This window comes from Felis catus, chromosome C1 (genome assembly GCF_018350175.1).
Source record: "Felis catus isolate Fca126 chromosome C1, F.catus_Fca126_mat1.0, whole genome shotgun sequence".
Taxonomy (NCBI): Eukaryota; Metazoa; Chordata; class Mammalia; order Carnivora; family Felidae; genus Felis; species Felis catus.
In genome coordinates this window covers 167,055,702-167,082,254 of record NC_058375.1, presented here as the reverse complement: position 1 = coordinate 167,082,254, position 26,553 = coordinate 167,055,702, and the positions used below count along the sequence as shown (strand labels likewise).

The window sequence follows — 26,553 nt, the reverse complement described above, 5'->3', positions numbered from 1 at the left end:
TGTTTTACTTTATAGAATAATCCATAAGAAAAGTTTATTTATTACCATCTGTCAACAACATTCATCAAATAAACACCTACTTGTTGTTTTAATGACAGCTTGTTTTTCCCACATGATTTCACATTTCCTCAATAATCATCATTCCAAAATTTTTCTTCTAGATGACTTTCTTCCTGTTTACTTCTCTGATGTTTTTCATCAGCTATTGAATATTCAGCTCTCATTGCTCACCTAAATATTTCCTTATGTATTGTCCTATCTCTGAAATAGGTACCTACCTGTTCAGTTTCCCTTTTAGCAGTTCAGATATTCATGTACTTTTTGTCCTTCAGCAGCATTCTACCTGGTGGCTTTGATAGCTTTTGCTGGTTAGATGATAGTATCTGTAGTCTATTAAATGACAAGATAAAATTGAAGTAGTACGGCATTAACCTTATCCTCAAATTGGGAGACTAATAATCACAAAGGATCTTTACCTTATTCTTTATTGTTATTCATGAGAGTAAAAGTTATTTACTGGCAATGTTAATCAGCCACCATTATAAATTGTTGTCTTCTCTTATCTCCTCTTAATACTGCATCTGATTCTGTTTTTTCCTTTTTCTTTTTTTGAGGCCATACTAATGCTAGGATCCAGGACCAGAGACTTCCTTCACGTTTTGTTGGGAGCACCTCTGGCTCCGTGTATTATGACTTCTTTCTAGTTTTTGCAGAAAGCAGTTTTCCCTTACTGAAAAAATAACTCCCCAGCTAACAGATACAAGCAGACATACACATTGAAATAATATATATATATATATATATATATATATATATATACACACACACACACACATATATACACACATGAATCTGTAGTAAATCCGCAAAGACACATTTTTAATTCATATCTTCCACACACATTTTTACCATTAAGTAAAATAAAAAATGAAATGTGAGTGCCTGCAGAATGAGAGGTTCTGTGTTAGGTTTTTTTGGGAATGTTTTATTAGGAAAGAATGAATGTTCTAGGGAGAATAAAGGAGAAACAAGTTCTGAATCTTTTTATAAGTAAGTTTCTATACTAAAGAAAACCTTCACAAATGTTTTGATTAAAGACAATATGGCCAAATATCTTTCTCTTCAAACTTGTTGAGCAGTCGTATGTGCTAGTTAATTAAGTATTGTGGTGTAGTTATTTAATTTGTCTTACTTTAACCTCTTACTTTTTCAAGTAGTATTTACTTTAAACATTTTTATGATTTTTATTTCCTTTGAATGGACTTGGCAAAAGTTTGAAAAACTTACGTAGGGCAGTGATCTTTTTTATCTAACTTTTTGCAGTTCCATTGTTTTATTCTGGCTCCCTTTGTGCTTGTTTTCTAGGTTTCACATTTCTTTGGAGGTAGATCTGAAGTTTAGATTCCTGCTTAAAATGATAGCTACTTTGAATGTAACTGATTAATCTTTTCTTCAAGAATTTAATGGTATCTATACATATTATTCATGGAGATGAATAGTTGAAAATAATTTAGAATTATTTAGCAGTTAGACAAAAATCAGAATATGATCTCTACCATAATCCTGAATAGATCAAGCATATGTTAAAAGAATGATTTTCATAAAAGTAAAAACATGACACTCCTGCAAATATAACATAAACACAAATCATACGTAGGTAAATCATTGTCTGATGAGGTTATCAGTAATTTGTAAGGTGTGGTTAAGAGTTTTTGAGGAATTTAGGATTTTTACAGACAGATAAGATTGCCAAGTTAGATGCAAAACTGCTCAATGTCCTTTAGATCCGTAAATTCTAAATTTGAGGTTATGCTTTATTTCACTAGACCAAAACTGATCAGTTTCACTGATTATAAACTATTTGCATTTTTTCTGAACAATATCTACAAATTAACCTGTCTCTGACTAGTCTATAGGAAGTCAATCAAAGGTACAGACCCAGCATTGCTTGAAAGAACGGTAATATCTTCTGCCCATTCCTAAGATTGAGATAGATTTTCTGACACATGAATCTCATTTCATCAAAATTATTAGTTAGCATATGATGATATCTCTGGTACTCAAAAATTATGGTAAAAAAGGAAGCATATGTTGTAATTAAATCAAATTTGAACTTTCATTTATGAACAGTAAAAGACTTTCTACCCTTTCAAAGAGTTGTCAGGCTAGGCTTACAAACCTTTTCTCACTTATAGTTGCTTAAAAAGAAATGTAAAAATTATAAAAATAAACCAGTCAATTTTTTTTAAAGTATAAAAGTTAAAATTTCAAAGATTAGGTTATGAAAATAATTTCCCCTTCTGTTTTTGAAGGTATAGTACCATTTTCATCATAATTTATATATAGTCTTAAAATTGAACATAAAAATAGATAATTTTGTAAATGGTTTATAATAGCTCACTCTGCATCTTACATAACTGTTTTAAAATTAAAGATCATCCATACCATTTGTTAGATGGGAAAAGTCAGAATTGATTTATTTGGTGTATATCATGTTATTTGATGGTTTAATGAAGTTCCCTTTAATTCAGTATTTTATAGTATTAACAATTTAGTAAATCCTTTCTTAAAACAAGCTCATGGTATACTACTTCTCTGTTATGCTCTGGGAAAAATGATAAAATACTATAGAATGTTATGGAGAGTGTTCTTGAGATTGTCAGAATTTTGGGGAGAAGTATTGCCAGTGAGTCAGTCTAAAGACATTCTTTAGGAAAATGTATCATTTTAAATGTTTTTTTGAGAAATGAAATCTTGAGTTCATGGTATTATCTTCTTTCTCCAAGGTAAGGAATTGTTTGATTTTTAAGGAGGTTTGCTTTTCTGCTCAAATGTAGTTTTTCTAACAATCCCTTGATTAGAATAGGTGACATTGTCAGTAAATATTTGAAAGAAAGTTCTACAGGAGATAAAGAACTGGCTGGTATGCTTAATATTCTAATGCACTGATACCTACCTATTTGTGTCTTTTTGAACTTTTTAATAATTCTCTAATTTGCAGTGTTATTTCTTATTAAGTAAAGATTTTCACACCGTTTTCTGCAGTTTTGGAAAATATTTCCTTAGACTTCTTAGCAATTATGGCATTATTTGTGTGTTTTTATATGAAGAATCCTGGGGTAAAGGGATTAGACATAATATGCATGACCTAAATGTGATATTTTGGACCTTTATTTTCTAATTTTGTTTCTAATTTTGGGGATGATTGCTTTTGGGTGTGTGTTTCCCCCTCTTTGAGGGGAAATAAAACATTTCCCGTGAGATAAAATAGCCCTGACTTTTCACTGCTTCATATTTAAATGTTTTATGAAGGTTTGTTGTATTAGTGGTCTCTTTCAGAACTGTTAATAGAAATATAGGAAATCTTACCAGTATTTTGTAACTTGAGAAGCTGTAATGAATAGCTTAGACAAAAATCACCTAGGGGCACCTGGGTGGCTCAGTTGGTTGGGCGTCAACTTCAGCTCAGGTCATGATCTCATGGTTTGTGTGTTCCAGCCCAGCATCAGGCTCTGTGCTGACAGCTCAGAGCCTGGAGCCTGCTTCTGATTCTGTGTCTCCCCTTCTTTTTGCCCCTCCCCTACTTGCTCTCTCTGTCTTTCTCTCAAAAATAAATAAATATTAAAGAAAATAAAAAAAAAAATCACCTAGTGTGAGATTCCAAATTTGTTTCACCACATTGACTGTGATATGTGTTAGTTCTCTTTCTTTGTTTTTTTGAAATGTAGATTATTTACTTTCTAATCTGTTTCTGCGCTTTTCCAACTTCCAGAAATCTCCTTGTCTGCATAGTTTACTTTCTTAGCACTCCAGTTTTACTTCAGGCCTAAATCCTTGCCCTTCCACCCCCAGAAAAATATGGTTTCTTCCCGTATTTCCTTTGCTTGTGCATTTGAATTTGCTCTTTTTGTGAAATCCTGTTTCTCTGTGACGCTGGCACTGGAGTGGAGTAGAATCTTTGGTTCATTGTAGCTTGGTTTGTCATCTTAGAAGCAGTTGTAATTTATATGCTGCGTTCTGGCAAATGGTGTCATTTTCCAAAGGTAATTGCACAACTTACCTTTGTAAACAGAATGTACTTTTGCTGTGGACTGGGAGGCTTTCCCTTTTCTTTTATGGATGCTTCTCCTGACTCACTTCAGAGGGGTGATACTTAGATACCCTTCTTAATTTTTTTTCCTTCATTCTTTTTGAACATTATCTAATAAAATAGAATCAGTTATTGGTGTTTTGCCAGCTTCTTCTGCACTTCTCCTTGTCCTCAGTCCCCCTCTTAAGTAAAGATGAAATTATTGAAGTACAAACTGATACTTCATCACAGTAGATAGTTCCTTAAGTTGTTAATTTTAAATGGTTGTGATTTTCAGTCTTCTGATTGTTAAAGCTATTGTTTTTCTCCATAGACATAATTTAGCTTTGAGATACCTTTGGTATTGATACAGTTCTGTGTTTCTACATGGCAGATCTATTTTCACTTTGAACAGCCATCAGTGAGTTTTATAAGAATATAGATTCTATAAAATATTTTCTAATAATAGAGAAAATGAGTCTTATGCAGGTCTATAATTGTGATATGTTCTTGTTTATGTCTATTTTGCGTAAGTGTAAATATCATAACAATAATCTTAGGTAACTTTTTTCTTCAAAAGTTATGTTTCCTAAGAGATAGTATTTTCTTAAATATATTTTATGTGATAAAAGACAGTGACTGCACTATTTGCATTTATGTTGGTTTTAGGAAAAAAGTTTTTTTACAAGAAATATTCAGATGCAAGTACAGCTTTTGCTCTGCATAACTAAGTAATTTCACATTTTCCCTTTGGCTTATTAAACTTGAAGTCTGTTACCATTGACTTTAATGTATTTAGATACTACAAATATATATTTCTACATTTTTTACAATATAATTTATGTTAATTATTATTATTATTATTATTATTATTATTATTATTATTTTTTAGTGAGGCTAACCAGTGTGTGTAGAAAGTGACAAATACTCTTCATTGGGCAAGATAGGTCATGTATTAGAGAAGAATGGCCCAAATTAAATGTACAGCATGACAGCTCATTAGAATATGTCCTCTTATGAGCTTAAAGAGACATAGATAGTTTAACCCAACTGCCTTCTTTGGCAGATTGGAAAAATAGCCTGGAGTGAGTTCCTTTAGGCTGACTTCTACAAAGTCAGTGAACTTGTGACAGAGCTAAGGCACAAACCTGGAGTGATTGCTTCCTAGCTCGGTATCCTTACAATTAAATCATTATAATGGTGTTTAACCTAAGAAAGGTATTTGGAAATCATTTGGGATATTCTAGTAAAACCTTGGTCCCTCTGTGCTATTGCAACAATATTTAGATTTATTTAGAGTATTTTTAACAAAGGCTGTAGAAATAAATCAGAAAACTTTAATCTACTTCTTTTTATGAAAACAACTCTGTAGAATATTGCAGAAATAAAAAGCTCATTTCCTTTGTAGAAACATATCTTACCCATCCTGTATTCCCAGCACTAGAACACATAGCTTCTAATAAATAATACTTCTAATCAGTTTAACTCTTTTAAATAATGAATGTTGAACAAATGAATAACATCATTAAAAGTTAAATTATAATAAGAGGGACATGAAAGGGATTTTTCAGTAGACATTTTTTCAATGTTCAAATAGAATATTGTGTCAGGTGAGGCACAGTAGAAGAGCAGAGAGACTATTCATTATATTTTACATTCGTTTCTGTTCAGGTGTCTTTTCAGATGTGAAGTGGTGCTTAATTTAGCAAGCAGTGTTTCTTCCTGGAGTAAATACATATTTCTTTTTCACTGTTAGTGTATATCTAGTTAATAGATTGCTAGGCACTTTGGACAAAGGAAAAGGCCCTCCGTGGGAGCTGACTGTGTTTACTCTTGCTCTTGTGGAGATATCTGTCTAGATCCCAGAAGAACTTGCTGGAAGATGAGATGATTCTTGTGGCCTGAACGCCACTTAACATTTACTGTTCAGCGTCATGCCTGTCCTCTAGTCTAGAGAAGCTGCGTTAGAACAAGAGAATAAAATAAAGCCCTCTGTGACAGATTTTTCAATAAGAGAAAAAAAATTTGTGTTCTTTTTATTCTGAGATGTTTATTTTGTTTTAAAAAAATTCTTTAAGATGTTTGTTTTGGGGTATCTGGGTGGCTCAGTCAGTTAAACGTCTGACTTCAGCTCAGGTCATGATCTCACAGTCTGAGTTCAAGCCCCATGTCAGGCTCTGTGGGGATGGCTTGGAGCCTGGAGCCTGCTTCAATTTTTCTTTTCTTTTCTTTTCTTTTCTTTTCTTTTTTCTTTTCTTTTCTTTTCTTTTCTTTTCTTTTCTTTTCTCTTCTCTTCTCTTCTCTTCTCTTCTCTTCTCTTCTCTTCTCTTCTCTTCTCTTCTCTTCTCTTCTCTTCTCTTCTCTTTTCTTTTCTTTTCTTTTCTTTTCTTTTCTTTTCTTTTCTTCCCTTCCCTTCCCTTCCCTTCCCTTCCCTTCCCTTCCCTTCCCTTCCCTTTTCTTTTCTTAAACTTTTAATTTTTTAATGTTTTTATTTATTTTTGAGAGAGAGAGACAGAGCACAAGTGGGGTAGGGGCAGAGAGGTAGAGGGAGACACAGAATCCGAAGCAGGCTCCAGGCTCTGAGCTGTCAGCACAGAGCCCGACGTGGGGCTTGAACTCGTGAACCGCAAGATCATGACCTGAGCTGAAGTCAGACACTCGACTGAGCCACCCAGGCACCCCCTGCTTCAATTTCTTTGTCTCCCTGTCTCTTTGCCCCCCCCCCCCCCCCCGCCAATTGCGCTCTCTCTCTCTCTTAAATATACATAAACATTAAAAAATTTTAATAGATATTTAAGTTAGCTTTCATTATTACCTAAACAGGAAGACTGTGAAATTGAGATATGCTAAACTTGTGCAAGAGAGATCGCATTAATTGCCATTTAAAACGGATGGATATAATATAGTTTGCTGCTGTTAAACTAACCAAAAATGTAATTTGGTGTTCTATATCTTTTCTTTTACTTTTTAGAAAATGTTTGTTTATGTTTTAGAGAGGGAGACAGCACGCGCACATGCACACACACACACTCACCCCAGCAGGGGAGAGAGGTAGAGGGAGAGAAAATCCTCCGTGCAGAGCCTGATGCGGGGCTCGATTTCAAAACCTTGAGATCATGACCCAGGCCAAAATCAAGAGTGGGACACTTTAACTGACTGAGCCACCCAGGCACCCTTCTTTTACTTTTTAAATGGAGGAAAAGGCATATAAACCCCCTCAGCTTTCTTACTACTACCATCTCTAGATTTCCCTTTGTTCTCCCTGTAACCTCCCTGCTTGCTGCCTCAGAAGTTAGCTTTTTCTTCAGTCAGCTACTGATAGTTGTTCCCTTCTTCTCTTGATTCTGTGTTTAGTTTTTAAATACAGTATTTGCTACATATTCTTTTTAAAAACATGTAGGTATATATGAAGCTTAATACTGAAATAAACACTTGGTTACCCACAGCCCATCCCAAGAACCCAAATCTCCATTCTTTGAAATAAAGGTAACTTATTTGTATTTATCCATCCTTTGTTCATATTCTCATTCTGTGTGTGTGTGTGTGTGTGTGTGTGTGTGTGTGTGTGTGTGTGTGTGTGTGTTTAGATGTGAAAGACAAAATCTTAAGAATAGGGAATGTTTACCTTTTATTATTCTTTTCTATTTGTATCTGTAGAATTGCCATTTAAAGATATTATTTGTTACTAAATATTGTATTTAGTTTCACTTATTTTTGAGCTTTTAAAAATGGTATGATTTTAATGTTCACTGACCTGCTTTTTCTCATTCATCATTATATATATAAGATTCATGCATACTCTTGCAGTGGATGTAGTTGATTCATTCTCACTGGTGAATGTCATTCCGCTATGTTATTCTGCTATGTTATTCTCCTGTTGATGGACATTTGGGTTGTTTCATTCTTTTGCCATTATGAATGATATGCTACAAAAATTTTTGTATATGTCTCCTGGTGAAACATGTATAAGGTTTTCTCTTTTTGCAGATTCACCAGACCTAGGTTATAGAAATGTTCAAATTTTTAAGATAATGCCAAATTGCTTCCCAAAGAGGCATTCTAATTTACATATCCAGTTGCAGTGTATAAGAATTTTTACTCTTCCACAGCCTTGCTTGATATTGGCTAATACTTGATATTTTCAAGTCCTTGTGGTCTTTTCTTTTCCCACATTGTCCTTGGGTATCAGTGTTATGCCAGTGTCATGAAATGAGTTGGGACTGTTCTCTGCATTTCTGTTCTCTGGAAGCATTTGTTTAAGATCAAAATGATCTGTTCTTTGATTTTTAAAACTCACTCATAAACTGGCAGGGCGTTTTCTTTCTGGAAAGATTCTTTTAAAAGAGAGATTTATATTTATTTTAGGCTTTTAGTATTTTTATTATAAAAATTATGAACACAAAAAATACACAAAATATTATAGTTAACTCCATGAATTCCTATACCCAGTTCCAGCAATCATCATTCCATGGTCCATCCTGCCCCCTCCTTACCTTAATCCACTTCTGTCAAGAAAGACTGGAGATATTGTAATGAAGGAAATGGAGGACATTTGAATTTATTTGTAAATATTTTACTATATGTCTCTAAAACATAAAGGTCTTTTTAAAAAAATATAACCTAATACCATTATTCTACCTTAAAAGAAACAGTTCCTTAATATCAAAGAGCCAGTTGGTTTTAAATTTATAATTACTTAATAAATGTTATAAAAGGATTTAGTTATATAAAAAATATATATGAATTGTATATCTCACTTTAAACTTTGTTTATAAATTTATATATAAATCATGCATGTGCATGGATTATTTGACTGTTTGATTTGAATCAGGATCCAAAGAGTGGCAGCTTATTGTGATTGATTGAGATTCCTTTCCAAGTAGATACAGTCTTAAAATCTGATTTGATTGATTATTGATTTCTAACTTTTTTCATTGTGGTGAAAGAATATTATCAGTTCCTTTGAAATATACCAAGGCTTTTTTTTTATGGCCTCATACACAGTCAAGTTTTTAAATATTAAATGCTTCTTGAGAAGAATATGTACTTCTCTTATTATTGGTTGTGGGATTCTGTATTCATTAAATAAAGCTGTTTAATATCAATTTTTATTTCTCTTATGTCTCTTAAAGAGACCAGATTGTTGTTTTTCCTATAGTTTTTCATGGCAGCAAGCATCTGCATGGTGTAGTTTAACCTATTCTTCTGCCTTTTTGATTCTCTGTATTTCCATAAATTGATAATTGGATTTAGAGAATTGATTAGATTCATGTTTTCTTTTTCCAAGGCTGTTCATTGGTGGTGATGTGTTCCTTGATCATGAAACTCATAATAGTTGTCTTCTTTTTTTGTGATGTTAGCAGCCATTTATGTTTAATGCGTGGATTTATTAAAAATTTAAAATGATCTAGTTCTATTATTCTTTCTTCATTTATTAGCTAGAATACTTCTGTAATGAGAAGCTTACTTTCATTGATTATTTGTTTGCCCAGTGGTATGGTTTGTATATGAAAGTTGAGAGAAATGCCTGTTTCCCTTTGTTTGCTGGTTTTCAGTAAATTTGTTCCCCATTGTAGTCCAATGATTGTCATTTCTTTTGTATCAGTATGAGCTCATTGGATTAAACATACTTAATGTTTCAAAATATAGCACTTGTTAATTTTATTGACATGCAGATTGTTACAATTTTGGCCAGTGGAAACCTTTTCAAGACCTTTGGCACAATCCTAGTAGTCTTTGATACCATTCTTGATATCTGGATGAGAAGATATTCTAAGCTCATCATGTGTGTTTCTAGCCCTAAGACCTGGAATTGGCCTTTTTTTTCAAAGAGCCTTGATTCCCTTTAGAGGGAAATGGTATTTGTAGGTAACAGTCTGGATACTAGAGGTGTGCATTTCTACAGAACTGGTTATTATTTCTAAACCTGTTAATGGTTAGAACTAGAAAAATTGTGTGTGTTTTTATTTAAGTTGAATGATATCATGAGTTTAAATTGATACTTCCAATTCAAATTGAAGAGCATAAGGGGAACTTTTTCCTTGTTGTGTCTTCCTTCTCAAGAATTCCACTTTCTCAAGGACCTCAGGAATGGGAAAATTTAGAATGTCTTATATTAATCATTCGCTTTCTTCCTCATCAAGTGATCTTAGAATAGCAATACTAAAATTACCACTAATGGTATGATTCCTGAAAATGGGGTCTAGTGATTCACTTCATTGGTTATAGGTGTTTTTTTTTTCTTATGTCAATTGTGATACATTATTTTTTTATAGGAATTTGTCCATTTCTTGTAACCTTGCATACTTATTGACACAAGATTGTTCTGTGTCCTACTATCTTTTAAAACACTGCTGCCAGTGTAGCTGTGCTCTTTTCACTTGTATTGCTACATATTTGTGCTTTTCTTACTGCTTTGTCGTCTCAGAAATTGGTTGATTTTATTTTAGTTTTTTCAAGGAACAACTTTTGGCTTTATTAATTGCTTATTTTTTACCTTCTTCTTTCTATTATCTTTGAATTTTTTCTTTTGTTCCCCCACTACCCCCCTGTCCCCAACTTCTTTGATAGGTTACTTAGCTCATTATTCATCACCCTTTCTTTTTGCTAATATAAACATTTAAGGCTCTTAGTTTGCACTTAATACATTGTTTTCAATACCAATTTTTTAATAAAGTCTAATTATGGTAGAATCAATTTTTCTCTGATAGTTTTATGAACTTTTGATACCATGGTTTTGTTACCTTACTAAGATTATCTTCCCCCACCTTTTAACCAAGCAGTTAGCAGTTTGGGTAAATTTCCCCTCATTTAGTGTTTATATTATAACTTCATACATGGTGTGGATGTACCCCACTTGCATATTGGGTATGTTTCTAAATTTTTCGTTTCCTTCTTTCTTTCTCTAGTAGTTTGTCCACAAGTTCTTATGTTGTTTTTCATTTTTTTACTTTTTAAAAAAGTTAGCTTTATTGAGGAATAATGTACATGTAGTAAAATTCACCCCTTTTAGCCTACAGAGATTTGACAGATACATATAGTTATAAATCCTTCACCACAGTCAAGATATAGAAGAGTTCCATAATCCCCCAAAACTTTGCTCATGGCACTTTGTAGGCTCCCTTTCCACCATTCTATGGTGCTGTCTTTTCTTCGTTTTCAGGCTAGTTGGTTTCTCTGTGACCTTGGCTCTTTGAGAAGTGCTACAAAAGTTATAATTTTATAGATTATCTGGCTTTCGTTATTGTTAGAGTGTGAATGGTGTTCTTTCTAGCTGGACACATTAAACACATTTTTCTTAGCACATCTTTTTTGGGGGTACATTAGAATTTCCATGTATCATTTTTGCATTAACACTGCCATTTGAATATCTTTCTCTCATACGTGTATTTTATTTTATATTCTTATATATCTTCATTGGAATTTTATTTGGTGCCACAGTGATCTCTTAGGTCATTCTCTAATTTATACTTAAAATCTTTTAAAGTTTAGCATTAAAAGATTATCACCTTAACACATCAATTTTAAGTTTATGTTACCCTGAATTTTACTCCATTGGAGGCCATCTTTTGTTAATATATAATCAAAGAAATGTTACAGAAAATTGAAAGTGTATAATTTTTTGATTGCCAGACTTACTCATTTGTGCTTGTCACTTTAGTGTGCTTAGCTAATTTTAAGGCCATATGAAAATTTTTTGCTGAATATGTTGTATCAAAGGCATTGATTTTTATTACCAAGAAGTTATTAATATTGGTAAAATTTTGAAAATATCTCATCTGAGTTGCTGGTGTCTCTTGTTTTTTTGTAAGTGGTATAATAAATGGTATAGGATAGTTTATTTCTTAGATATCCACAGTTTATTGGATTAATTTAAATGCTTCTATTAATGTATTAAATCTCATATTAATTAAATACATGATAACATATCATCATCTGGAAACAGTATTGCATATTTTAACCTGATTTTATCTCCTTACTACTTTCATGGCCTTTAACATTGGCTTACTAAATATTCTTTTTACTTTTGTAGGTTATTTTAGTGTCTGCCAATAAATTGACTCGTTATATAGAACCGTGCCAGTTAACAGAAGATTTTGGTGGGAGTCTCACCTATGATCACATGGACTGGTTAAATAAGAGGCTGGTTGGTATATTACCATGAGATGAAATGTTATTACATACAAATAAGACATACTTTGGTAACTTTATCATTTTAATCAACTACAGTACAGATTGTTCTTATAAAAATAAAATATATTGCATATCACATGATAGCATAATGCTTGAAGGCAGATAACTCTGGAGTCACATTTGGGTTTGCTTTTGGTGTTGTCATTTATAGCAATATTATTACTAGTCAAAATCGTTAATGTTTTAGTAGAATAACAGAGTAGCATATTCTCCTAAGAGGTAATCTAGTTGATATCTTTAGAGATATTTAAACATCATTTTGAGTTGAAAAGCAGTTTGACAGGTTAAAGTTGGTATCTGAAAATGTATCTTTGGCCAGGCTGAAATTGCCCTACTCTGCATGATAATGGCATTGTTGGATTGAACTGCTGGGGACTAAAAGAACAACTTTTCATTAGGTCAGTTTAGATTACAGTTAATCGTTGGGGACCTCCACAGTTGAAATTCTGTCTATAACTTTGGACTTGCCAAAAACATAACTACTAACAGCCCACTATTGGCTGGAACCCTACTGATAACATTAGCAGATGATGAGCATATATTTTGTATGTTATACATATTATATACCAAGTTCTTATAATACAGCAAGCCAGACAAAAGAAAATGGTAAGAAAATCATAAGAGAAAATACATGTATAGTATTGTACTATGTTTATCGAAAAAAATTTGTGTATCAATTTGGACCCATGCAGTTCAAAACCATGTTGTTCAAGGGTCAACTGCTAATTTTATTGAGGAATAACAAACTTTTGGGTATTTCAGAATGGATAACCAATTTCCATCTTATTTGGACAGTGATACCAGACAAATGAGTATCCCCTTTATTAAGAACAGACTTAACCAAATCCCTTTTTAGAAATATTTTAAGAAACCATGTTAAGGGGCACCTGGGTGGCTCAGTCAGTTGAGCGTTTGGCTCTTAATGTCAGCTCAGGTTGTGGTCTCACAGTCAGGAGATCGAGCCCATGTTTGGCTCTCCACTGAGGGTGGAGCTTGCTTGGGATTCTCTCTGTCTCCCTGTCTCTCCCTCTGCCCCTCTCTCCCTCGTGCTTGTGTGTGCCCAGGCGCATGCTCTCTCTCAAATAAACTTAAAAAAATGTTAAAATTATAACTAACTTATTCTTTCCTACATGCTTAGATATAAAACTTTTTAACTAATATATGTAACTAGTATGGATTGGTGATAGAAAAACATAAACGTTCTATAACTGGAATTAGAAGATGAGTACTGGTCTAAATTATGTTCATGTAGTTAAAACTGTCACTGGTGCAGATGTTTCTCCATGAAACACAGGAATAAAAATAAACTTGTCTGATTGAGGAATAAAAATAATTTCTTACTCTATTTAAATTTTAAAAATTTCTTCTCCATTGAAGCTGTTCATTGTTCTAGGAGGGATTTTGTCTTCTCTCCTTAAGTTGTTGTGTTTTGGTGGTTGAATTGTACTAACTGACATCAAGAGAAGGAAAGGGAATTCTGCCTGGCTAATTCTGTTGATCTTAACTGAAAATCCTTATGTAAACACTAACTTTAAGATTATTCTTAATATGTTAACAAAATCTCATATTGTAGGTTTTTGAGAAGTTTACAAAGGAATCTACATCATTACTAGATGAACTTGCTTTGATTAACAATGGAAGTGATAAAGGAAGTCAGCAAGAGAAAGAGAGGTAGGTGGCTAGTGTCATGCAATTATACCTTTGCAAAGCTGTGATTAACCTGATGAAGGATAGATACATCAGTTATTAATGCAAGCTAGAAGAATTAAGGTAAGCAATTCTCCAATCAAATTGACATACAAAGGTTGAATTAAATTTATTAATTCATGAGAATTTGCTTTACATGTAAAATTTCTTGATTTGAATCAAAGTTTCTCTACAAAAGACTTCTTTTTTAATGTTTATTTCTGAGAAAAAGTGTTCTTGTGCATGTTGGGGAGGGGCAGAGAGAGAGGGGAACAGAGGATCGGAAGCAGACTCTGTGTTGAGAACAGAGAGCTCGATGTGGGGCTCAAACTCATGAGATCATTACCTGAGCCAAAGTTGAACGCTTAACTGAGCCATCCAGGCAACCCTCTACAAAAGACTTTTTGATGAATAGTAATGTATTTACTTTATTCTGACACTGTGAAAAATTCATTTGCAAGAACATGTTTTCAGAATGACACCATTTTCATTTTAGAGTTCTACTTTGTGAAGTCTGGAAAAGGTTGCAGCTTGAAATAAAATTATTATAACCTTATTTAAATACATTAGTTCTTAAATGCCTACCTTCTAGAACTCTTACGTCCTTGTAAAATATGATATTCATGAGTTTAAGTTGGGGAGTTTAGTGTTTTATGACACTTGGATGAAGTAATTGTTCAGTTGTATTCTGTAAATGTAACTGACTAGATTTATCATTTTAACAGATTTCCATTGGACTTTATAATCTTAACAGTTTTCATTTTTTGTTGGTAGGCCAGATCCCTCTCCCCAGTTAAAAACTCTTAACCCTTTCTGGTCTATCAACAAAGTGGTAACTAGAACAGTAATTTTTTTTTTTTAATGTTTTTATTTTATTTTGAGAGAGAGAGTGTGAGCAGGGAAGGGGCAGAGAGAGAGGGAGACACAGAATCCAAAGCAGGCTTCAGGCTCCAAGCTGTCGGCACAGAGCCCGACACGGGGCTCGAACTCACAGACTGTGAGATCATGACCTGAGCCGAAGCCAGATGCCCAACCGACTGAGCCACCCAGGTGCCCCAGAACAGTAATTTTTCATTAGGAAATTTGAAAGAGTCAATACTCTTCCTTGTCTACATCTTTTGAATCTTATCTTAAAAATATAATGGGACCTTGATAAAATGCATCTTCTTATTCCATGAATACAATGTAGTCACATACCAGTTAATCAAGGTAATAAGGTAAGAGGAATGTGAGAAGGTTGGAGTTTAACACCAAATCTTGATTTAAGCAGAGTAAAAATATAGAAACAAATTGTTTGAATGGAAATCTAGTTAAGTCACAGCAAGCATTTAGGAACATTACTGCCCTGTAGATACCATATAAAAATATAAAATGTAAAATTTTTACATGTGTAACTATCCGTGTGTGTATAGATAACACACATACTGTATGTTACGGTTTAGGAATTGAAAATGTCATGGAAGTTGCTTGACAAAAATTAGCCAAATCTCTTGTGTTTTGAATAGTCCGCCAGAGTAATTTGAAGTTTCTTAAAGTCATATTCATAAGGAAAGACATTCTAAGAAGGTCCCTGTTGAAAGTGGGTTCATGGTTACAGCTTAATGCTGTTTACCATGTTTCCCTCTCTAAGAATGACTGGTTCTGAGAAAGCATTCTTGTAAAGAAACCTGCTTATTTGTTTCTTAGAACTTTCTGTACTTACATGCCAATGGGAACCCTTTTTCTCCACCCAATAATATCTTATTCAGTGTTTTGGGAAATGCTGTTTTGCATGACTACATGAAGTATCAAATAAAATCTTGTATTTGTCATTTCCTCCCCAAGGAGCTCAAGTGTTATTGCCTAGTCTCTTTTAAACGCCAGATAACCAAGTCCATCCTCTTACAAATTTTCATCACTTTTTTAATGTCATTCCTCAGGAAGCATCCTGGCTACACAAGAGGTGAGGGCCTAGATTAATTGGCAAAAGTGAAAGATTTAGAGCAGGACCTGTCATTTCCAGCAGCAAGGTCCTACCAAGGTTTTGATTTGTATGTACCCTATCTATCATTTTCTACTTCCCTTATATGTTTAGGAAAATACAGGGCATAGTCCAACTGCAAATGAAACCCAATTAGTACAGGGAAGAGAGTACAACTGCTTGAGGATGCACACACACATGAATATTAGAGATTATTTGCAGCACTCAGAGGTTGCTGTAGATAAGTAAATGATTGGAGGATGGCTCCATACATTTTTAATGTTAACATTTCTGGGTTATTATATAGTCACACATTTCATTTTGGAACAGATATGCAGTGGGAATATACTAAAATGGAGTCCTTTGATATATTTGAAATAATACTATAATGATACACTGTTTTTTCCAAGTAGTGTATTTGGTGATTTATCGCAGACTTTTGGGGGGCTACTAGTATTTAATTTTCTAATTGGTTTCCTTTTAATTTTAAGTTTATTTTGAGAGGCAGAGAGAAAGAGGGAGGGACAGAGAGAGAGAGGGAGGGAAAGAGAATCCCAAGCAGGTCCTGTACTGTCAGCACAGAGCCTGACACAGGGCTCAAACCCACAAACGGTGAGATCATGACCTGAGCTGAAATCAGGAGTTGGATGCTCAACCAAGCTACCCAGGCACTCATCTCTAATTGGCTTTTTTTTTTTTAATTTTCTTTTTAGCATTTTAATTTATTTTTGAGAGAGACAGAGACAGAGTGGAAGCAGATGAGGGCCAGAGAGAGAGGGAGACACAGAATCTGAAGCAGGCTCCAGGCTCTAAGCTGTCAGCACAGCCCAATGCAGGGCTCCAACCCACGAACCATTAGATCATAACCTGAGCCAAAGTCAGACTGAGCCACCAGGTGCCCCTCTAATTGGTTTTTTAATGCTTAAGGATATTAGCCTGGTAGAACAGTGTGCTTCACATTTCCATACTCTACTCTTTTGTTTTGATAATGTATATATAAAAAGTTTTCTTAGGTTGCATGGATAGAAATATTGTTTTAAAAAATTATTCTTTTGGTGTTTGTCAGGTCTGTGGATTTAAACTTTCTTCCATCAGTTGATCCTGAAACAGTTCTTCAGACAGGTAAGATGAAAAAATGTGTGTATCAGTGATAATCATAATCTAATAAACCAATCGTATATTGATTGGTTCATGAAATAAACATTGATTAAGCATGTATTATGTAATAGAAACTTGGGAATTTCAAACTGCTCTTTGGTTTAACCTAACTGTGTTAATATACTTCACAATATTTTTAAAAAGTATTAATAATGATAAATAGTTAAATTATTTCTCCCTTGAAATATTTGTATTTATTTCTTTATCTGTAAAATAGAGATAAAAGTTTCTATTTCATTGGATTGCTGTGAGATTATTGTATAGTCATTATGTTCTAAGATTGTATTTTTAGGTATTGTCATGTTTTATTCTCCTAATGATCTCTTGAGATAATTTGTTACTATTTTCTCTGTTTTGTACTTGAGGAGGTCAAGGCTTAGGGATATGAAAAACTTGCTCATGAAGAGTAACTGTTAAACTCCATCTATCACCATATCCCTAAAAACAGGTTACTATTGTCTGAATTTTAAGATGGGGAAACTGAGGCAAAAGGTTAGTAACTTATGCAAGTTACACAGCTAGTAATGCTGGAGTTGAGACTTGAACCAAGGCAGTTTGGTTTCAAAGTATGGTCTTTGAAATCATTATGTGGTACTGCTCCTCTAATGGAAATGTTTCCATAAGGAAAACATTAAGGGTATCAATTGTAAAAGCAGAAAAATAAATTACTTCGATCTTAGTGGCTTTGTGTGTGTGTGTGTGTGTGCACATGTGTATGTGTATAAACTATATATATATATATATATATATATATATATATATATATATATATATATATAAACGTGTGTGTGTGTGTGTGTAGAGTCTTGGCAAAAGTCTTCGAAGCAGTTGTTCTTCTAATTATAAAACATAATGAAGAGTAAAGAAATAAATTCAAAATATCTGCATTGTATTGATTCAGTTGTGCCAAGTGTTTTCAGTATGGTATAGATCTTACTTCTTTAGAGAACAAAGAAATAATTGTAATCCCTGAATTGCTACATGTTTAGCAGATACAGTAGACTGTCAGTAAAAATATGGCTTACTCTAGGTTTCAAACGTAGTTCAGTGTTTCTATTTAACATTTTCAAAGCTACTGAAGCCCTTGAATTAAGAACTTCTTAAATTTGTATTTTAAAATTAACTTTATATGCCACTAAGTTCTTTTTTTAATATGCTATTGACTCTTAAATGTTTTTAAGTTTATTTATCTTCTTCTTTATTTACTTTGAGAGAGTCACGTGCGTGTGCGCAAACCAGGGAGGGGCAGAGAGAGAAGGAGAGAAAGAGAATCCCAAGCAGGCTCCACACACAATGCAGTGACCGACCTGGGGCTTGAAGTCCTGAACCATGAGGTCATGCATGACCTGAGCCAAAATCAAGAGTAGGATGCTTAACTGACTGAGCCACCTAGGCACCCCTGCTATTAAGTCTTAAAGTAGGGATGGGAAGAGAGTATAAAAATAGAGAAGTTTAGAATAATTTTGGTTATCTTTTAGAAACTGGAAATACCTTCAAATCATAATAAAAATTGTTTCCATATATTTAAAGCCACTTAAGTTTAGGATGTTTCCCTGAATAAAGATTACGAGAATTTAAAAGTATCTGCATATTTTTTTGGTCCTTGTCTAATAATTGAAATAGTATTATCCTGGAAAAACAGTTTGTGATTTATTCACTTTTAAAATTGTTAATAGGGGCGCCTGGGTGGCGCAGTCGGTTAAGCGTCCGACTTCAGCCAGGTCACGATCTCGCGGTCCGTGAGTTCGAGCCCCGCGTCAGGCTCTGGGCTGATGGCTCAGAGCCTGGAGCCAGTTTCCGATTCTGCGTCTCCCTCTCTCTCTGCCCCTTCCCCGTTCATGCTCTGTCTCTCTCTGTCCCAAAAATAAATAAACGTTGAAAAAAAAATTTTTTTTAAATAAAAAAAAATAAAAAATAAAATTGTTAATATATTTACAGTTTTAGATATTGCACATTCTACAATTTTAATTTCTCATGCATGAATGCATTTTCTTTACATGAGTTTGCTGTAATTGAATAACAATGAATACAATTCTGACACTGGTGTGACCCATCATGATTTGCAGTTAATAATTATAGAGATTCCTATTGACAGATTATTTAAATTTTATTTCGTACCAGTAATAAAGCTTTCTCCCTATAATCATACATGTTGTTACACTGTTAGCATTCGTCTTAGGTGCTATGATTAAGGGTATGGGTTAATACTGAAATCCTACAACATCCTGCTTAGTATTGATTAGTATCATCAGATAGAACATACTAGTTATTACCATCATACAGAAATCTCAGAGCGTAATTGTGTTCTACAGGGAAAGAGGATTGGTTGGCATAATTTCCTGAGTAATGAATCCACAAATAACAAAGAATGTAATGACAGCTTTAGAAAAAAATATCTTTACTAAATAGTGTAGCATATATAGTATATACATTCATGATATATATAGCATATGTATAGTTTGTATGTACGTTAATATTCATATATGCAGTTTTCCAACTCATTTCTATATAAATTTAAAAGTTGCACTTCAGTACTTATGACCTGGTAGATAGTTAGGCAGACATATAGGCAGATAGGTTCTAAAAATAAAGGATTAGAATGGAGAAGAGTGATAAGTAAGAATTGTATTTCTCTATGGATGTTAATTATAACTGTGTATCTTTCATTCATAAAGGGCATGAATTGTTGTCCGAATTACAGCAGCGTCGATTTAATGGCTCAGATGGAGGGGTCTCATGGTCTCCTATGGATGATGAACTGCTGGCCCAGCCACAGGTTATGAAGTTATTAGATTCACTGAGAGAGCAGTATACTCGCTACCAGGAAGTTTGTAGGCAACGTAGTAAGCGTACACAGTTAGAGGAGATTCAGCAGAAGGTAATGCAGGTAGGTGTCTGGTTTGAATATGTTTAACTTTTGAAAATTGTAAATGTTAGAGTTTTTAAGAAATAATTTTTCCTGTGTGACTGATTTTATACTAAGCCTTATTTATACTATGTAGAGAACCTAAGTCATATCAAACCACACTAAAATCATTTTCTCTATATCTTTACAAATAGTGTTTGCATTAAAACTATATTATTTCTACAGTGATGACATTGAGCATACATCTTACTCTATTATGAACTTTAAAAATAACTAGTTGTTGGGAACATTGTGGTCTCTGTATTCTTGCAATAAATAACATTTTATTGTTGATTATTGATTTCTTAATTTCTAATAACTTGTTTTTTTTGTTAATTTAGGCATTAGGGAGAGTTATTCTTTCCTAGCAAAATGATGACATGTAATATAAGGAATTTTAGTATGAAATTTCATTATTTTTTAATGCTGATAGAAACCTTTAAATGTATTTAATACTTATGAATCTTTAGTTCCTTTTAAAATTTTTGTTAAAACAATAGGCTAAAAATACTGAAACTCAATACTAAGACATTTCTGTTACTTAGACCACATCCTGGTTTTTCTCTGTTGAGTTATTAAGAAATAGATCTTAAATCTCTTAAAAAAAATCCCACATTGAAGTGTCCCAATGTTTTTATCTAGATTAATTCGTTCATAAGGTAAATATTTTTTAAGTGCTTATTATGTAGAAGGCATTGTGGTGGGTTTTCTATAGAATTATGTAACGGTAGATGTGGTTTTTGCTATCATCACGTTAAGGGGACAAAGTCTTAAGTATTCAAGGGTATGACTGAAATGTGTGGGCCTTTATATAGGAAGGATTGTTCCTCTGGCTGTAGGTAATCTAGGAAGATTTAGCATACTTGAGCTTCTTCTCCAAGAATATGTAAAGACTTCACCAGGCACCTCCTTTAGGTTTTAAAGGAGAATTGGCACTTTGTGCAGCAGAAAGACTAACATGAATAAACACTAGCAGTATGAAATCCCAAACTCTGTTGAGGAAAAAGGAAGCAGTGAGTCACCATGGGAAGTTTTTGGCCTTTGAATCATAAAGCATGGTCAACAAGTAAGATCTAAATCTCAGTTCCTCCACTTATTTACTGTGTGATCATGATCACATTATTCACCCACCTGAGCCTCAGTTTGACTTCCTTCTTTTTTTTTTTAATGTTTTTTATTATTTTTGAGAGAGAGAGAGAGAGAGAGAGACAGACTGTGTATGAGTGGGGCAGGGGTAGAGAGAGAGAGGGGAACAGAGTATCCAAAGTGGGCTCCTCCCTGACAGCAGAGAGCCCGACATGGGGCTTGAACTCACCAACCGGTAGATCATGACCTGAGCTGAAGTTGGACACTTAACTGACTGAGCCACCCAGGCACCCCTGACTTCCTTCTTTTTTTAACCTCCCTTTCTTTCTCTTTCTTCCCTTCATTAACTAAAACAGGGGTAACAAGACCTCTTTATAAAGGTTTGTTGAAAGAACCCAGCGCTTGATTAATGGTAGCATTATATTTATCTCCATTGCACTAGAGTCCAGTCTATATATCTGGTTCAGTTGTTGGCAAACTTTTCCTATAAAGGGCCAAATAGTAAATGTTTAGGCTTTGTGGCCGGTACAGTTCTTGGAGCTGCTGTGGCTATTTAACTCTATTGTAATGTGTAGACATAATGTAAACAAATGTGTGGCTATACTAAAATAAAACTTTGTTTGCAAAAATAGTGGGTAGTCAGAATTCACCTGCAGGCAGTAGTTTGTTGACCCCTGACTAGGAACATCAGGGTGTTAGAGCGAAAACGACTTGAAAGGAAGGGGAAGTTGGATCATGGAGGATGGTGAATTCCAGGCAAAAGAATTTAGTCTTTCTCATGATAGCCACATATAAAGGGAAGATTTCCAAGCATACATTAATTGTGGACAACTTTTTCTATGTAATAAATTTGTAAATTATAGACAGTATTAAACCTGGGTACACTTCAGCCAAGTAGCCTGAGAGTATCTTTGAAAACCATAAAGGTAGACTAGCATAGTGGTATATAACTGACCTAAGTGATCTGGTCCACCTTTTTCTACTACTTCCAAGTTGTTTACTCTTGGGAAGGAAGTGTAACTTCTCAGTGCACTAGCTTCCTACTCAGTAGACTGAGGATAACAACAACAATAATAATACCTGCTTAATAGGGGCGCCTGGGTGACTCAGTCGGTTAAGGGGCCAACTTTGGTTCAGGTCATGATCTCGTGGTTCATGAGTTAAAGCCCTGCATCGGGCTCTGTGTTGACAGCTCAGAGCTTGGAGTATGCTTTGGATTGTGTGTCTCCCTCTCTCTCTGCCCTTCTCTTGCTTGTGCTCACGCTCGCACTCCCTCTCTCTCTCAAAAATAAATAAACATTAAAAAAAAAAACTACAAAGATTAAAGAAAATAATGTTTATAAAGTGTTTAGTGTTTAGCATATAATGAGTTTTCTATTAATAGTATCTATTGCTCCCTTATTAAAAAATGAATGTCTACAGTAGTGTGACTTTTTGCTAGGTAGAATACAGTGGTGAGTAAAAATGCAATTGTACCAAGCCCCAAGGAGAGTGGTGGGAGTAAGAGTAAGAAGATAATCAGAGATGAATCATTTTTCTGGCTTGCAAGACTTGATGGGTAGTCTTGTCCAGTTAGGGAACGCTGGGTTTAAGTGTGGGTGGAAAAGGGTGTGAGAAACATGGGTTTGGTTTTAGACACGTTGAATTTGAGGTGACTTTGAGACACAAAAAATTAGAAGGGTAGTCCCAAACAGGTCCAGAAATCAGAGAAGTCTGGGCTGATCACATAGTTGTTTTTCATCATGTATAAATGGCAGTTAAAAGCATTAGTGTGGGTGAGAATTGCCTGGGAAAGTGCTGAGACTAGGTGAGAGGAGGTCTTTTTCATTGAGCTTTGAGAAACTCCAGCATTTAAGGGCAAGATAGAGGAGCATATTCCTGAAAAGAAGGCAGTGAAGGATTGGCCAGAAATGGAGGAGAAAAGTGTGTAAGAGTTCTGTGTCATGGAAGCCAAGGGAAGAGAGCATTTCAGGATAGACTCAGGAACCCTGTGGAATGCTCTAAAAGATGGAATAAGAGGACAGCTTAACATGTCCATTAGAATGCACAAGATTGAGGCCACAGGTGATCCCTAAGCATGGAGGGCTGGAAGCACACTGGAGTGAATTTGGAATGACAGTGAAGTGTGGTGAAGGAGGCACTGAGTGTAGACAACTCACTGAGAATTTTGTCTCTGAGGGAATGATGAGAAATAGCAATGCCTAGAAGTGATAGAAAAAGGGTGGTATTAATTTGGTAAAGGCTGCTGTAATGAAGTACCACAGCCCAGGTGGCCTAAACCACAGAAACTTATTTTTCCACAGTTCTAAAGGCTAAAAGTTTAAGATGAAGGTGTTAGCAAAGTTGATTCCTTCTGAAGGCAGCGAGGGAAGAATCTGTCCCAGATTCTTGGCTTGTCAGTGCCAAGAATCTTTCTGTATTTTACATTGCCTTCCCTCTGTACCTGTCTGTGTCCAAATTTCTCCTCCTCTTAAGGATGCTAGTCAGATTAGGGCCCTAACAACTTCATTTTGTTTATATATTTTCAATCTCAGTTTAATTGCCTCTTTAAAGACCCTATCTTCAGATAAGTATGATTATATTCTGAAGTACTGAGGGTAGGAATTTCAACTTTATGAAGAACACAACTCAGCTCACAACAGGGGTCAGGTATAATTTTGTTTATCTTTTTAAAGTAATGTGGAAAACTGTAAGAGGTTTAAAGACAAGGAAGAAGTATCTGTTTGGAAGGAGGGATTGAATATACAGGAAAGAAAGGATAATTAATACTATCAAGTTCCTGACAAAGTGGAAATGAATAGACTTCCAAAGCACAGTTGAAAGGATTAGCTTTAGAATGGAACAGGGAGAACTCCATTGTAACAGGAGGAATGGTGGGTAGGATGGATCCAGAGGTGCCTCCGTACAAGTCAGACGTCATGAAGATGAATGGGTTCCTGTGTGATGTGTTCTTTTTTTCTGTAAAGTAAGAGAAAGGCAATTTGCTTAGAGGTACAGGTTTGCAGGTGGAGTAGGTAGTGGTGGTTGAAGAGGATGAGGTTAAAATAAAACTGGAGAGAATTCAAAATTTTCTTTGTGAGAATTGGAAGAGTAAAATTACCACACAACTGTACTTGTATTTTTAGGTGGTGTTAATCTTGGATTTATGGCAGAAACTTTCTGGCTTATTGTATAACCTTATCAATTCTTAGCTAGATGTTGAGGTGCAGGCACAGAGAACACAGGTGATGGGATCATCCAGCATTTATACTTCACTACATGGGATCAGTGGGTATGATAAAAAAAAACAGAATGGCACATGCATTTTTATTTTTTTATTTATTTTTTTAATGAAATTTATTGACAAATTGGTTTTCATACAACACCCAGTGCTCATCCCAAAAGGTGCCCTCCTCAAAACCCATCACCCACCCTCTCCTCCCTCCCACCCCCCATCAACCCTCAGTTTGTTCTCAGTTTTTAACAGTCTCTTATGCTTTGGCTCTCTCCCACTCTAACCTGTTTTTTTTTTTTCCTTCCCCTCCCCCATGGGTTCCTGTTAAATTTCTCAGGATCCACATAAGAGTGAAACCATATGGTATCTGTCTTTCTCTGTATGGCTTATTTCACTTACCATCACACTCTCCAGTTCCATCCACGTTGCTACAAAAGGCCATATTTCATTTTTTCTCATTGCCACGTAATATTCCATTGTGTATATAAACCACAATTTCTTTATCCATTCATCAGTTGATGGACATTTAGGCTCTTTCCATAATTTGGCTATTGTTGAGAGTGCTGCTATGAACATTGGGGTACAAGTGGCCCTATGCATCAGTACTCCTGTATCCCTTGGATAAATTCCTAGCAGTGCTATTGCTGGGTCATAGGGTAGGTCTATTTTTAATTTTCTGAGGAACCTCCACACTGTTTTCCAGAGTGGCTGCACCAATTTGCATTCCCACCAACAGTGCAAGAGGGTTCCCGTTTCTCCACATCCTCTCCAGCATCTATAGTCTCCTGATTTGTTCATTTTGGCCACTCTGACTGGCGTGAGGTGATACCTGAGTGTGGTTTTGATTTGTATTTCCCTGATAAGGAGTGACGCTGAACATCTTTTCAGGCACATGCATTTTTAAAATGATGGACCAGCCCAATTGGATAAGAAACTAGAGAAGGGAGGTGATGGTGTTTATGATGGTGATGATGGTAATGAGATTGTGGTTAAAAACAAATAACCTTTATTACAATTCATTTTCTTTATGTGAGTTACACATTAATTGGATAGAACATTAATCTTCATATAATGGTTTCTGCTCTCTATTTTTCACAGGTCACATCTTAGGCAAAGATTTATTTCTTTAGCCAGAATCATTACGTAAATGTAGCTATATAGTCATGTGTATTGATCATGTCAGCATACACAGAGCATAAACTGTACTGTCTATAGTCTTGCAAATTTGGGGAAAATGAAAAAAAATTTTTGTTTGTATAAAGATAATCATAAAGTTGAGTATCACTGTTTATGTTAAATTAGTGAAAATAGAATTTTTCCAAATTTCTTTTGTACTGTCTTATTATTGACAGCATTATGGAAGAGAAATCAATAGCTCTAAGAAACTCTATGACAGGTAATAACCAATGTAATTATCATTTATTCCCCACAGTTTAAATTGGTGGCATTAAGAGATCATGTGGTATGCAGAGGTTCTTCTCCATGCTGCTGCTGCTACTACATTTAAAAATTAGATTTTCACATGCTCTGGGAAGGAGCTGATGCCACTTCACTGAAATATGCTGTCGTTATTCTCATTATTTACTCTGGCAGTAATTACTGCCAGCATTGCAAATGTTATTTCTAAGATCATCCATGTGCTTTTCTTCCTTTGTAGAAAAAGGAATCATGGGTGGAAAATAGGATACACTCCTAGTTGCATAAGTGTACAGCGGGAGGCTATGCTCCAGTTCTCCCAGTTCTTCAGGTCAGATGCTTGACATTTCCTTGACATGTCCTTCTGACCAGTTTGACCCCACAGTCTTCCACATATTCTCTCATGCAGCCTTTAGAAAACAGCCTGGCTAGGAAAGAATGTTATATAGTCAATGCATTTTTGGCCTCTGCAAATATTTGTCATGGTAGATTTTAAGAGCACATCTCCCAGACTTTAAGCTGTATTACAAAGCTGTAATCATCAAGACAGTATGGTATTGGCATAAAAACAGACACTCAGATCAATGGAACAGAATAGACAACCCAGAAATGGACCCACAAACGTATGGCCAACTATTCTTTGACAAAACAGGAAAGAATATCCAATGGAATAAAGACAATCTCTTCAGCAAGTGGTGCTGGGAAAACTGGACAGCAACATGCAGAAGAATGATCCTGGACCACTTTCTTACACCATACACAAAAACAAACTCCAAATGGACAAAAGACCTAAATGTAAGACAGGAAGCCTTCAAAATCCTTGAGGAGAAAGCAGGCAAAAACCTCTTTGATCTTGGCCACAGCAA

The 26,553-nt window shown here is 34.7% G+C and overlaps 1 protein-coding gene across 7 annotated transcripts in view; it reads left to right on the top strand.

The window, feature by feature from the left end:
* SESTD1 (SEC14 and spectrin domain containing 1) overlaps positions 1 to 26,553 on the top strand; it is a 157,817-nt gene that overhangs the window by 86,990 nt on the left and 44,274 nt on the right. For all 7 annotated transcript variants that reach the window (XM_023259511.2, XM_045034077.1, XM_023259512.2 and 4 more), the window contains 4 exons: positions 12,102 to 12,215; positions 13,836 to 13,933; positions 16,975 to 17,030; positions 19,742 to 19,953. In XM_023259511.2, coding sequence (XP_023115279.2) covers positions 12,102 to 12,215; positions 13,836 to 13,933; positions 16,975 to 17,030; positions 19,742 to 19,953 — 480 coding nt within the window. The remainder of the gene's footprint in view (positions 1 to 12,101; positions 12,216 to 13,835; positions 13,934 to 16,974; positions 17,031 to 19,741; positions 19,954 to 26,553) is intronic.